Source organism: Scomber japonicus, chromosome 16, assembly GCF_027409825.1.
Source record: "Scomber japonicus isolate fScoJap1 chromosome 16, fScoJap1.pri, whole genome shotgun sequence".
Lineage (NCBI taxonomy): Eukaryota > Metazoa > Chordata > Actinopteri > Scombriformes > Scombridae > Scomber > Scomber japonicus.
In genome coordinates this window covers 25,330,527-25,344,648 of record NC_070593.1, presented here as the reverse complement: position 1 = coordinate 25,344,648, position 14,122 = coordinate 25,330,527, and the positions used below count along the sequence as shown (strand labels likewise).

General features: G+C 41.9%; 1 protein-coding gene across 1 annotated transcript in view; it reads right to left on the bottom strand.

The window, feature by feature from the left end:
* Positions 1 to 548: 548 nt before the first annotated feature.
* kif6 (kinesin family member 6) overlaps positions 549 to 14,122 on the bottom strand; it is a 57,216-nt gene continuing 43,642 nt past the window's right edge. The window contains exons 14-22 of the mRNA XM_053335203.1: positions 13,307 to 13,409; positions 12,560 to 12,615; positions 6,194 to 6,244; positions 5,419 to 5,506; positions 5,133 to 5,268; positions 3,939 to 4,027; positions 2,538 to 2,630; positions 1,270 to 1,385; positions 549 to 643 (exon numbers count right to left, since the gene is read on the bottom strand). Coding sequence (XP_053191178.1) covers positions 549 to 643; positions 1,270 to 1,385; positions 2,538 to 2,630; positions 3,939 to 4,027; positions 5,133 to 5,268; positions 5,419 to 5,506; positions 6,194 to 6,244; positions 12,560 to 12,615; positions 13,307 to 13,409 — 827 coding nt within the window. The remainder of the gene's footprint in view (positions 644 to 1,269; positions 1,386 to 2,537; positions 2,631 to 3,938; positions 4,028 to 5,132; positions 5,269 to 5,418; positions 5,507 to 6,193; positions 6,245 to 12,559; positions 12,616 to 13,306; positions 13,410 to 14,122) is intronic.

Sequence of the window (14,122 nt, the reverse complement as noted above, 5' to 3'; positions counted from 1 at the left end):
CTATCCAGCTTAGGAGTGCCAAGTTAAAGAGGCATGAAATGAGTCTTCCTTACCCAGAGAGAGGGAAGAAAAAAAAAGACAGGAAAGAATGAAAGAAAGAAAGGATAACAAGCTAGCGAGAAAGATTTCAGAAGGGCAAATGTCTTCCCTCAGCCCGGCTGTTTTTCTGTCTGGTGTCTCTACTCATTTGGCCATCGGTCTGTCTGTTCACATGACCTCAGCCGCTCCGCATATCTGGTGGCGAACCACAAGACAGCCGAGTCCACTTCACCGTCTGCCAAAGTAAGCAGCTACACGAGGGTCAAAGGAGAGGAGAGAGAAAAAGAGACGGAGCGCGTGTGTGTGTGAGAGAGAGAGAGAGAGAGAGAGAGAGAGAGACCACGTAAGAGCAAAAGATGGGCAGCAGTAGAGGCTTCTGAGGGTGTTTATGTGAAAAACAACTGTCTGATTTATGTGATCTCGCTCACAAGAATGTCCTGACTCATCACGCACTACTGCCAGAAAAAACAAAACAAGTGAATCATTCTCAGCTGGTAATTGGTAGATTGTCAAGTGTTACATCTTGCAGATTGTCCGGATCTACCATATGGGAAAATCAGTGGCCCTTGAGCAGAAAGGGGGCCCTCAATGATGTTGTTGGGCTCTACAGAAATAAGACATAGGTCTACTGTCAGAAACCTAGTGTGTCTAAAACAAAATATGGAGTTACAAGGTTTCTCTTCTGATCCTAAATCTCACTTTAAAGCATGTCAAAATGAGTATGATTTGTAACCTAGCAACTAGTTTGGAGCCAATCATGCTCCAGTATGAAACTTGTTCTATGGACAAACTGCATTAGACACATTATTATTCCAAGCAAAGTATTTTTTATGTCTTTTAACACATCTGGAGGGGATCTTTAAGAAATTGTCTTAGAGCACTATATACGGAACGGCCTCTGAAATCAATTTGAAGTTGAATATCTCTTGTGCTATACTTGGACAACTGTTCTTTACTGAAATGAAGGACACACATGTTTGCTGCAAGGCCTGATGGCAGCGTTATCCAATCAGAATAAGGGGCCCCTGTAGGTACCAAATGTCTACCTTGTTATAGAGTGTGATGTAAAGATTCAACATAACTCTCAAAAGCTCAAAACATTTATGGTCCTAATGTGATATAAGTCATCACGCCACTCGAGGGCAGTGTTGAATGCAAAATGTATACTGTGTGATTGTTAGTTTCTATGTTATTTCTTGCTTTGTATGTGTGTGTGTGTGTGTGTGTTACCTGTCCTGTTGAGGAGGTTTTGCCTGGCTCTGACGAAGGCCATGATGTCTGCATCGGTCTTCTGGTCTCCGGTTAGTGGTAAAGACGAGGATGAGAGCGAGGTGGCTGAAAGGTTCCTGAAATGTACACACGTGATACAATAAAGGACTTTTTGATTTGCTTTCATTTACAGCATAAATCCAGTAATCCTTCTCTTTCAGTGTGTATGTTTGGAGAGGCCTGTTGAACGCCGCCGCCGCCCCTCCGCCAACGCTGTTCTTGTTCCAAAAAGCTTTAAAGGAAATAAGCTACAAACCTTATACATCACGCAGCCCCTCTGTATAAAACAATAGCATCTCTGTTGCTACAAGTGGCTGCTGGAGACGCACAAAAGCGTATATGTTACGCGCTGAGTGTTTTAGTGCGGCTGTAAAAAAAAAAAAAAAAGGTTGTTTCAGCAGCAGGGCTTTGATTTGTTAATAGAGTTTGGAGACGTTACTTCACAAAGGGATAAAAATTTATGGCCGCGTTCATAAGTGGAGAGAAAACACCCGGCAGCTATAAAAGCTACAGGTCTGCAGGCTTTATGTATAGACTGAAAGAACACTGCAAACATATGAGATACACATTGTTTGCATTTGGGTACACATACGTTGAAAAAATGTACACGCAATGGTGAACGCACATGGTTCCTAAACTAACTTAGACACAGAATTCAAGACATTTTAATGTGTCTGTGAATAAAAATAACAATAAATTAAATTCAATCGAATAAAATGTGCTTTTATAAGCTTTTCCTCAATGTATCAAATGTGCTCAATAAATGAATGGAGAGAGGTGGTGTTATTTTATTTTATGTTATTATTATTTGGGCTTTTTTTGGCTTTATTGGACAGTTGGTGGCAAAGAAGCTGAAAAGTCCCTTGCCAGACTGGAACCAGGGAAGTTGCGGGTATGTGGTACAAGGATACGAGGGTGATCCGAGGTGGTGTTATTTTAAAGCCCTCCATCAATTACACACAGTTTAGGAAAACTTTTAACCACTAGATGTTCAGTGTCATTTGAAACAAACCAGCTGGGCCCTTCGTGTACCTCCACTCTGATGAAGGAGTGATGTCAGCTTCCTTCCTGTCTGTAGGCTTATCATGCCAGGCTGGTACAGCTGGTAATGTGGGGTTGACACTTCTGAAATTCAAGGAAATGTGATAAATACAGTGTGAAGAGGAAGAGGACAAACTGTATCATCCACTATAAATAAGCCAGTGAGAGTTCAGTGAGGCTTGGCTGACCTGGGGTCTTCTTGAGCAGAGGGGGTGGAACAGTCTGGGTCTGGGTCTCGGCTTGCTGGGGAGTTTCTCACAGTGCTGCTCAGACCGGGCGGCCTGTGTGATGAGTTACAATCAAGCTTTTTTATTACCTGCACCTTGTTCTGCAGCTGCAACACAGCGTGATGTGTGTATGGAGTTACACTGGTATGGATTGATCCAGAAAAGAAGTCCAGTAACATCACATCTCACAGGTGTCACATCACATGCACGCGTCTGTTTGAGCCACACGAGGGCGCCACAGTGCAAAGTACACTCAAATGCCTCATGCATTTGTACTTTATGTCTTTAGTGGTGAAGATGGCCAACATCTAAACACAGACTAGACAAATATTGAGCTCTGTGATTTTCTTTTGTACTGTACAAATTATGATGATTTACGAGAGTCAATTATCCATGAAATGTCTCGACAGAACCTTGAAATATTCTGGTGTGCAGATGGTCAAAAAAAAAAATTGGAATTTGCCTGGAAAGCCTAGAAATAGAAGATCAAATGGACTTTTGAATCATTATTTACTCTTGTGTCTTAACTACTATAGTTTATGCGTTGTACGTGAATTATAAATGATGAAAACAACATTTTTTTGTGGACAATGATGGTCTGGGGATTTGATTATGAAAGTTGTTTAAGTTGCTTCTCGTTATTTTTTGTGGACTTTCTCTGCTGTTTGAAGTTGTTTTTCGCAGCATTCTGGTCCTGGTTTGCATGAGCTTGTGGTGTCTGTAAGGCTCATTCAGGCTGGATATAGTTACACGCATGACACAATGATAAAAAAAATAATGATTCATTTATTGAGGCTATTGTTTCTTTCAATTTGACACAGTATTGTCATCATAGCTTTGTCACGGCAGCCCTGATGTCATGGCTGAATGGCGAATTAGAGAGTGAACCATGTCCCTAGAGCTGTAATATCACATCTGATCATAGCTGTTACCCACTTGTAGAGACTGACAGTGTGTTCTTATCAGTTCTGGACGTTGAAATAACAAATATGAGCATGATTGGTGAGGCGAAAGAACACAGTGACATTACCTTTCAACATTTGCTCAATATTTGTTCCATGGAAACAGGCGATGAGAAGCTGCAGATTGTTGGACATTAATCAAGTGCTGTTCGAGTGCAGATGGTGAAATGGTAAAAATAGCCTTAATAAATTGAGCAGAAATGAGTCAGTGAAGGAAAGGTGTTTCTCGTCATAACGTGGCTGATTTCAGCTCAGCTCAGCGGAGACTCAGAATGATTGCTTGATGATAGCTTAAAGTAAAAGGTCCACACTTTTAACACTATACAGTCGGTGTGCGTTTACATGTGCTTGAGGGATGGATGGAAGGACAAACAGAAAGCAGTCTTTTTACATGACTCACCCAAAGTCTGGAGTACCAGGTGAAGACGGCTGCAAGGTCCCATGTGGTGACCTTGTTTGACATCTGGCTGCAACCTCTGTGTCAGGCTCCTAGTTGCAATCAATGAGAAATTAATGACATTTCTCTGAGTGAGAACACCGACCCTACGCTGATGACAGTTAAACACAATGTGGCCGTATGCGTCATAGAGCTGGAGGGAACGGAGGACCTCAGGTATCTTACGTCTTCGTGTTCTGTCGCACTTCTCATTCAACGTGTCATCAGTTACATGTGTGCTGCTTTCCAAAAACAGACCAATAAATGCTTGAACAAAGCTGTTGAATATCTACTGGCGAGGAAAAGCCGCTTGTTTCCTGCACATGCGAGCAGAGTCTGTCAGACTTCCTCTTTGTCATTCGGTGATAAATTCACAAACCTTGCTGCATTCATGAGATCAAAACCGACGCGTGAAAGCCAGCAGTATCTGCAGCTCAGATGTTGCTGCTTTAACATCTTCTTCCCGTCTGCTTTTTTTTTGTTTTTTTTTTTTGTTTAAAGGAGTAAAGCAGCTATCAACGCCAATGAAAGTGTGCCAGATTTTTCTGTTATAATCTGGGAATTTTCAACTCATCTTTCCCTCAAAAGGATTTCGCAAACATTATCTTCCACTGTGCTCGCTAAGCATTTAAGCACAAACACAAAATATTATTTAGGACAGGAATAAACACAATGACTGGCTTCTTCTCCCTCCTCTGTGTTGCTGAGAAATCTCATGAACATGTTGTCCTTGTTAAGAGTGTAACTGCTGAGAATATGCACTGATGCTGTTCCTGTCCTGCCTCTAAGCTGCTCTGCAGGCCCCTTGTTTGGGTCACATGCGATTCTGTAAAAATGTGTTTCCGTGTATTTGCCTCCTACGGATCTTCCCACCAGGGCCCATTCTGCATGATGTTGAGCAGAGGCTGCAAGGGTCACACTGGTGCCGTAAAAGCCTCCGAAAGTCAGAGACACATGCGTATCGACTTACACACACTGTAACGTGTCCGTAGAGGCTAATATTCAGAAAACACAGAGAGGGAAACATCCATAAATACAGAGACAAAAATGAATGGACGGGAACATTTCTTTGACACGCTATCCCACATTACGTCATGCTCACAGAAGCTTTATGTGGTGTTGTCACATAGATAGGTAGAGAGAGGTAAGGTCCGTCACCTGCGTACTGGAAGCCTCCTGGCTCCACCACTTATGGAAGTCCTTCTGGAGTTTGACCTTTGCCCTCTCCAGTAACAGCTGCAGGTGCTCAATCTCTGTCCTCAGTGCTTTCAGACGGCCAACGGTGCTCTTGTAACTGACGGGAGATATTAGCAGCACCAAATTCATCTTTAGTCCACACTGCAAAGCATCTGCTGTGTCTAATCAATCTTAGCAGGGTCTTGGGAGAAACTATGGAAATATTTGTTGCGGTAATACATTAAAACACATTTTTTACTGCACTCACAGCTTTTTTTCTTGCTCAATGTGTTCACGCAGGTTTTCTTCCACTGGGTCCAGCTCCTCCTTGACCTCTGTGTGATTTTCAATTACACCTAGAGGAGAATTACACCAGCTTTAAAGGAAAAATGTGGAACTGCTGTAGCTATAATCACTAATACAGCCATAATGTTTTCTTGCTTTTTCCTTTCAAGTCCAGAAGCTAGTAAGCATGTGTTGTGTACACGTGAGTGCATTTCCTTCAAACACAACTCTTTAAAAACGTTGGCTCTGGATCACAGAGGCCAGGCTGCACTGAAGCGTTCTCTCATGCAGGACTCAAAATAAGAAGAAAAAACCTTCGGCACCTCAGCTGGAGGAGATGTTTGTGCACTTTACAACCAGTTTTCCACATGAAAGCATTGATGTCATTGATCAAAACAGTCAGAAAAAGAGTAAATGAAGGAGTGTAAGGGTTGTGGCCCCACAGTTTTTGGTCACTAAGCTTTCAGACATTAAGGCTTTGAAGGTGGGACTGCTGAATAAAGACTTCAAGAGTGCCCGCAGTGTTTACCACACCATTCTGCACAGAGCTCTGTATCAAAATGCTTTTGTGGCAGCTTTGTTCGTCCTTTCAGTAACTGAGAAGCCAACACTTGATTCAGTTATGTGGAGATCGCTGCCCAAATGATGCACTTCATTCATCATGCTTTAAATGTATATACACATTGTTTACCTGTTGGAAATGATGCTGCTCTTTGGCATGTGGTTGCAATTTTGCTGTTTTTGCTTCTCAAACTCACCATGAGCTGCTCTCTGCCTCCGCCGTAACTCCAACTGCTTCTTCAACTCATCTGAGAAAGTGAGAGGGAGAGAATTAGATTTTTAAAGCATTTTTTAAACCTGAAAACTCTTGAAAGCTTTTTTACTATGTTTATTAAAGACGTTTATCTTCTGTCACATACATAACTCTTCACCACAGCATCCGATTCAACCATTTTTTACTTTTTTATCTCATCAAATACTTGAGCATACACATTATGGGACATTCCATACCACTGAACATTTTTTTCCAACAGTCTTAATAGTTTTTCTAACAAAATAAACAATTCTGTTGAGGCACACGTCAAGAGGATACATGATGATTTATTGCCTTCATGGTTCTACATTTTCGTTGACAGAAAGTTCCTGCAGGGTGTTTCACAATGAAACAAACCACAGCACAGGATTCGGATGGAATTCCAAATCCCAACACACACATCCACAAACACACACATCACTGAGATACTGGATACACAAGACAAGAGATGCTATGAAAGGGGGGGGGAGCGCTTTAATGTAAATAGTGCAAGGAATTTGTTTAGTGAATGACGTTCACGGTGCTCAAAGTGTTACCTTGGTGCTTTAATGTACTTGTTTCTCTTAGAGTTCAGTTGTTTTGTACATTCTTTTCTGCAGTGGAGTTGACTGATGCGATGCCAAAAGCATTCTCAGCTGTAAATAAAACAACATTTTTCTGTATTGGGTTACACAAAGCTCTTCATGCCTCTGTAATGTGATGACTAAATCGTTGCCAAAGTGAGGGTGAGAGAGGTAGTCAGGGTGAGGAGATCTGATGTTCTGATGTTAGGCAAATGAAGAAAACGACTGCGTGGCTCTTAAAGCTTGAGCACCCCTTCAAACAAATGACTGTACAACTTTGATCCAGTAAAGATCCTCTCATTTTTCAAATCCCAGCTATGCAAAATGTTTTTTTGTCGTAGTGTGTATCCAAACAACCTCCAAACACCATGTCTTTCGTGCAGCATCAGTCATTCGTTTTCTTTTTTTTTTTTTCCTCCCACGAGAGCCAATCAAGTGTCTCACAGACCAGTAATTATTGCACTACCACTAGTTCTCAGAGACTGCTCATTTATAATACATCGTGACAGTTCTGTGTAGCAACAAAACAGGCTTAATTATGTTGGTTTGGAGGATTTCAGTAAGTCATTTCCATATTAGCAGCCATGACATGTATTACACTGTTGTTAAGTGGCAGGGTTACCGGCACTGACAGACGTGGATCAAGATATCAAGATTTTTGTGTCTGATCCATGTTCATGAATTGTACAAAACTGTGATTACAGCTCAATAAGGATGTTTAACTCATCTTCTGTCTTTACACTTAGACATTTTTTGAGTCAAAATCCCTTTTCAGACATATACAGAGCATCATCCATTTGTTAAAGTGATGTTTTTTTTGTCTTTTATATTAATGTTCCTACAGCTTTATTCAGACATGATAGAACATTTATGGAAAAAGCTGGAAAAATATGGAAATAGTGTGACTCCTTTAATTCCTATTTGCTCACCCACTGTATGTCAAGTGTATAGCTGGATATTCAGGCATTCATCCATGCAGTTGGCATTAATGTGAATTGAAAACATAAGGAGACAGTGCTGATCGGATTGTTACTGTGGTTGTAGAGAGGTTTTTTTTAAATATCTTGTTCGTCTTGGTTGCGCCGCAAGTGGAAAAATATTCTTAAAGACTGATTTGACATAGGAAGAATCTCCTCAGTAACTTAAAAATGGGCACTTTCACTATTTTATGGTTTATCACACATATTTTATTGTCTTTGTGCATAAGAGATAGAGATAGAGATGTTTATTACAGTGACCCTAAAAGGTGGAACAGTTCTCTCTCCATGCTTTGCTGCTGTTGTCTTTATATTAATCTGACAGCATTTAAATCAGACTTGTCCCCTGTTGGAAACATTACCTGTCCAATTTAGAAAGATTGTTGTTGTGTCTTTTACGGGAAATGGGCCAGCTGTTCAGATATTATGTTAAATTGCCTTCAGATTAAGTGACGGGGGTGAACGCGCAGATGAACTTTATAGAATATTGCAAAACAGGACGGCATTGCTGAATTACACACTTCCTTCCACAGTCCTCGGGATGAACTCTTGTGACTCGAGCGAGCCAGGAAGCACCAAGAGGGAGGCTTTTTTGGGTCACTGCCTGTCTTGTGGCAGTAACACCGGGTTAACATATGGGTAAGTCATTTGTGTCTGCTGCTCTGTTTTCTCTGTCTCTCTTCCCCCTAATTGAAGTAGTTAATTGCCCTATTGAAGATATTGAATTAGTGAAGCGATGCCTCAGTGGCAAAGGACAACTGTAAAGTAAATGGACCAAAACATATTGTGGATATTTTCTATCTATAGTAAAACGATCGCACGAGGTTGTGTGCGACTGTACGGGGATACTTTTACTATAAGATAACAAAAAAGCGACAATTACAGGGTCACATCAAAAGAAGTGACTAAAGTTTCAGATAGGGAGTCGGGTAAGTGACCATGGAGGAAGATAAAAGAGACATTGAATGGCAGTATCTTCTGTGGCGAGTTTCCATTACAGTCCCCGAGGTCTCATACACATGTAGACGGTGCTCTTTCTGTAATACGATCCTGCCGCCAATCTAAATGCTGAGCCCCCAAAAAAAACAAAAATGAGAAATCCAGATGAAGTATCGCTTCACAGAATATGGGCTGTGTGTGGAGTGGGTTGGAGGGAACGGAGGGGGGGGCTACCTTTTCATGCAACACCTCTCAAGGTGCTGTAAAACAGTCGGATTAGAGCAATCGCTTTGTCAAAGAAAAGATGAAGACATTGAAAACATATAAAGAAGACTGTCCTGTTGAAGTGACCCTGAGTGTAGTTGAATTCTTTATAGAGATCCAAGGATTAACAAAGTGTAACAATGTTATTATCACAGACTTTTATAGCAGCCTTCAGGTTCCACTGAGGAATGCTTTAAAACTGTTTGCAATCCGCCCATGCAACACAGAGCAGTTCATTTCTCAGTTTTTTTCAAACAGACCACTGTTTGGGGTTATGGTAGACAGCGGAGACATGAATCGATGAAGTGAAACGTTACAAATGACACGCAGCGACAGATTGTACCCATGATGACAGAGTTTTTCCTAATGCTTTCGGGTAATGAAAGAGGGTTGTTTTGAGAACGCCTCGCTAAATCTTTTCATACTAAGTCGGTAGTTAGCGTAGCTGAGAATGTAGATGAACTGAGACGCCCCTGCGGTTTCACATTGTGGTCAGTTGGGATGCTCAAATCTTCTCTAACAGACACAACTCTCTCAGTCGTGACCCACAACCTTACTGATGTATGGTCTCCTTCTTTCGAAAAGAACGTGAAAGGATTAAGAAATATTTATGCCGAAAGTGTGCCATGTTGACAGGGTGAAAACGGCAACATGAAAAGCACATGGGGGCCAACACTACGCGTGTGGTTTGCATCAGTCATGGCATGTACTGAAGCTTTTTACAACCCCAAGGCCAGGCAGATACACATGGTGGCTATCTATATTTGTCAGGGTCATGGTGCGATAAATGGCTGTACTTAACGGCTCAGTGATGTACTGTAACGGTCCTAGATAAGGATGTAGATACGCTCTGTTTTGCGATATTCTGCTCGAGCGATCTTAAATTGAGCCTGTTGGACGTACTACTAGAAAGTACAGATATGTCAGCGGTGATGGAGTGTTTGGTTTGGAGAGTCTGCCGAAGCACTTTTACCAGTATTCCTGACCGTCAATGACAAGAAAAATTCCATGAAAGATGAATTTGCATACGTGTCAAGTAATAGTGGTGTGCGGTGTGCTCGCAGCAATACTTCATTACGCTTCAGTCGTCCTGTCCCCCTTCCAGGATAAGACTGTGGGCTCGACACCGCAACCTCTTCAAAAACCATGGAGGGTTTCCCCCCACTTTGTCGGGAGACATGCCGTCGTCGTAAAGGACCGGTTTCAAGCTACAAGCCTTAATAAATATTTGGTGATTTCTGTGGCCTGGAGGTTAAATGTGATACGCCGCACAAATACCACAGCGAGCTCCAGATCCAAGGAGCATACATGCTATCCTGTTTCCCAATGTCTGAGAGGGTGTTGATTCAAGCGTACATTAGGAATGATTGCTGTTAAGTCAGTGCACAAAGTAATGTAAAAAAACCTGGACGAAAATATTCAAGTGCTCAGACATACTAATACAACCAGGAAAAGACCTGTGTGTCAAAAATATATGAAATGAAACATAAAGGTTGTTAATACATAATTGTGAGTTGGACACGTATTCTGTGTTTTTATTGGACACCTGTGTTTGAAGACAGTGCTGTTGAAGGTCATAACTTTAACCAAGACCATCATATAAAATCTAGAAGAAAGAACACACATGCAATGCAGGAATCAAGTTGACAGACTTGCAATCTATATCAGAAATCTTCAATCATTGGGTGACAACAGCAAAGGTGAGCATCGGATGAAAGCGGGATGCCAAAGTAGATACCAGATGCTCCATCTCGGACTGTACTGCATAAATCCCGCCACATCTGGCAGAGAAATCAAGCCATCCTGCTCATTTCCAGCTGCCATACACCTTTCATGCTGTAGAAGATGTGCACCGCTGATCCCTCTGAATAAATATATATCCTTGCGCTTTTTGGACCTAAGGGCTCGGAACGTATACGCTCCTCCGGTGGGATTGGATTCCAAGGCCTGATGTGGTGGCCAAGAACAATACTGTAAACCAGGGAACTGTTTAGACACCAATGTCTCCACGGGCTGCCGCCTCTCCCTTTCTCCCCTGCTACTGACCCTCATGCTGGGGTACATCCATCAGAAAAAAGCAGCGCTAAAGCTTTTGTCTATATTATGTGAGCTGTTTCCATGTTCTACACTAACCATGAGACACAGGTAGTGTAAAGTTTCCAAGCAGGGCTTCCAAGATGGCAAGGAAACACACTGAGCTAAATATTATGGCATCACTTTCCAGCCAGAAGAGGCAACCACCTTCCACTAAAAACACTGTCTCTCATCTAGGAAGAATGCAGCTCCATGCATCTAACAATGTAATAATATTTGACAGCGTCAAGATGTTCTCTGGGTATTTTTCCAAATTTGCAGACACTAAAGAATTTGGATTCTAAATCTCTTCAAAACCTTAGCGCACAAATAACATCAAAAAAACCATGTTCATTTATTCCAAAACCAGTTTCTGTGCTCTCTAACCACACGGCGACGAAGCCTGCAGAACGCATTCAAAGAGTTAATATTGTACGCGCTGTCACGGCTGATCCCCGCATGATGTGTGACACGTCTGACATACGGCTGTGTCAGCGCCTCGCGGACTTAACGCTGAAACAAAATCAAATTCCGAGGGTGATAAGTGTATGCTGGCATGTGGGAGGCGAACAGCCCAAAGCTACCAAACCACCAGGCGTGATCTGAGGCAGAAACGATGCCAGGCGCTGGTGTGAGGCAAACCTATCCATTTCAGCGGCATGTGAAATGAGCCACAAACACACACACACACACTCAGTCCAGGGAAATTCATAAACGTAGCTTGCAATAGTAAATGCAAACCAGATTGAGACCTAATAACATATTTTTAGCTACTTTTGTGTTTCCTGGAAAATCAGGAGAATCATCATTATGATACATTATTGTGTGAAATCACTGGTGGTGTGACTTCATATCAAAGTGCACTCATTTGGATAACTAAGAAATTTCCCATCTTGCTCAATAATCAAATAAGCTAGAAGCATGCCAACTGACTAACCATGGCACAGCATGTCTGAACAACACCTGAGAAACAACAGACCAAAGCTGTGGTGGATTTCTTTTGAGGCTAACTGTAATCATTCAGAATGGACTGAAGCATGTTTATGCCAGGGCTCCTTCTGGCACAGTTAAGCTACCTGTCAGGGACATTACCCAGGAGAACACAGGGGTGTGCTTACAGCGTCGTCATAAAACAGCCTGAGACGGCCTAGTAAAAAGCACAGGTTGGACGACTAGGTGGGTGGAAATCAGAACGCCTCTTGGTCCTGGAAAATATCAGGAATGTGCTGAACGGCATTTCTACACTCCGGGGGAAAACGGAACCCCGACAGTGATCTGATCATTAACGTTTTCCAGGCAGGTAGGCCGGTGTCTTTTGGGACTTGGTGAACGTTAACAGAAGGGTAAATTATCAGGCTTCCTCGGGGCTTGTGCCACAGTCTTTGTTTGCTATTAGGATAATGACGACAATGAAATGTAGAATTTAACGTTTTCGCAGCTCCTAAACGTAATGTAATTTCAGGAAGGCAGCTTCCATCTGTTGAAACGACTTACTGATTTTGTCTCTGGCTTCATGCAGTTGTTCCCCAAGTCTTCTGGCCTCAGCTGACCTGCTCAAAAGGATGTAGGTGTTAATCTGTGGCTGTTGTAGCAAAAAAACAAAAACACTGATGGGGGTAAAATAACACTAAGCATGCCTGATGCACAACACAAAGGTTTAAAGTATTGTGTAAAAATTGTATTACACACTGTATCTCGGTTGGCAGCAACTATTTACTAGATGTACAGTAGATTGCCAAATGTTTTTAAGTTTTTCTGATTCCAGACAAAACCAATACATTTAGAAAACCTAACAGCTCCTGCAGGTGCTTTTAATACAAATGTAGAATGAACCATGGCCTACTGTAAGTACATCTTAATGGATATGATACAGCACAATGTTTTAGCGCTTTAATTTCCATTTCGTTTTTAACTCAATCATCTAAATCACAGAAAAAACTTTGCGCTACAAAAAGTATTTGATGAAAGGTGGGTTTTGTGAGGTACAACAGACGATGAGGCAGAAAAAAAAATCAAGGTTTCATGGTGCTGGCCAACAAATGAGGATGCTGTGTTGTTGTATATACACTATGAGTGCATGCACATGTAGTGTATGTTTGTGTGTGATCTGTAGGAGGTTTTCAAACAACCACTCACATGCTCCCTCTGTGATTTATGATAGAATAGCACTGAGTGACAGCTACAAATAAACACCAGATGTAAACAGGATTGAATTATGGGCAGAGAAAGAACCTTTACTACCTCTGCTTGAGGAGGCTCTTGTTGTCTTCTACGGTCAGATGGTCCTCATGGTCCCTGATGAAGGTCTCAAAGGCCTCCTGCTTTCCCACGGACAACTGTGGACCTGAAAGGAGAGTAAAAACCCTGTGAGTACCACTGCACCACTGTACATATCAGCACGTCCGTGATGAAAACATTCGCTAAATCAAATCTACCATATAGACTAACAAGGTGCGTGCTTGTCATGCTACTGAAATAAATCTATTCACTATGGAAACTTGTGTCATGTCCTGCTGTGCACATTAGAACAGTCTTAGTAAGATCTGAGCTGCACCACTTTCCCACATCCACAGGTACCCATATCCAATCTGGCAGCCAGATGCGAGCCAGAGCCCCACTGATATCGTTGACCTCCTGGTTTTTTTACAAATTGCAAATGTGAAGGGCTATTATCCTGCCATTCAGAGCACATAAACACAAATATAAACAGCAATTCTGACCATGTCAGCACGGCGGAGACTACTCTACTTCCACCTCTGGAAACTTGCCACATGTAAGGAAACCACATAATTTTGGATATAACATCCTGCTGACTGTTTTATGGGCTTGAATTATATAGTTTGATGATCATTTTTTATTAAAGCTTTATACATCTGCTTCAAATACACAAGCACAAAGGTTCCCACTGATTATAGTCTTTTTGTTTTACCTGTTGAACAGTTGATGTGATTGCCATTAACTGACATTGACAGTATGTGAAAAGGGAAGGGAAGACATTAGGTCAACTGCATTAGGCAACACTGTACTCCCTTACTATATAGAGGTAGCTTCCATAAA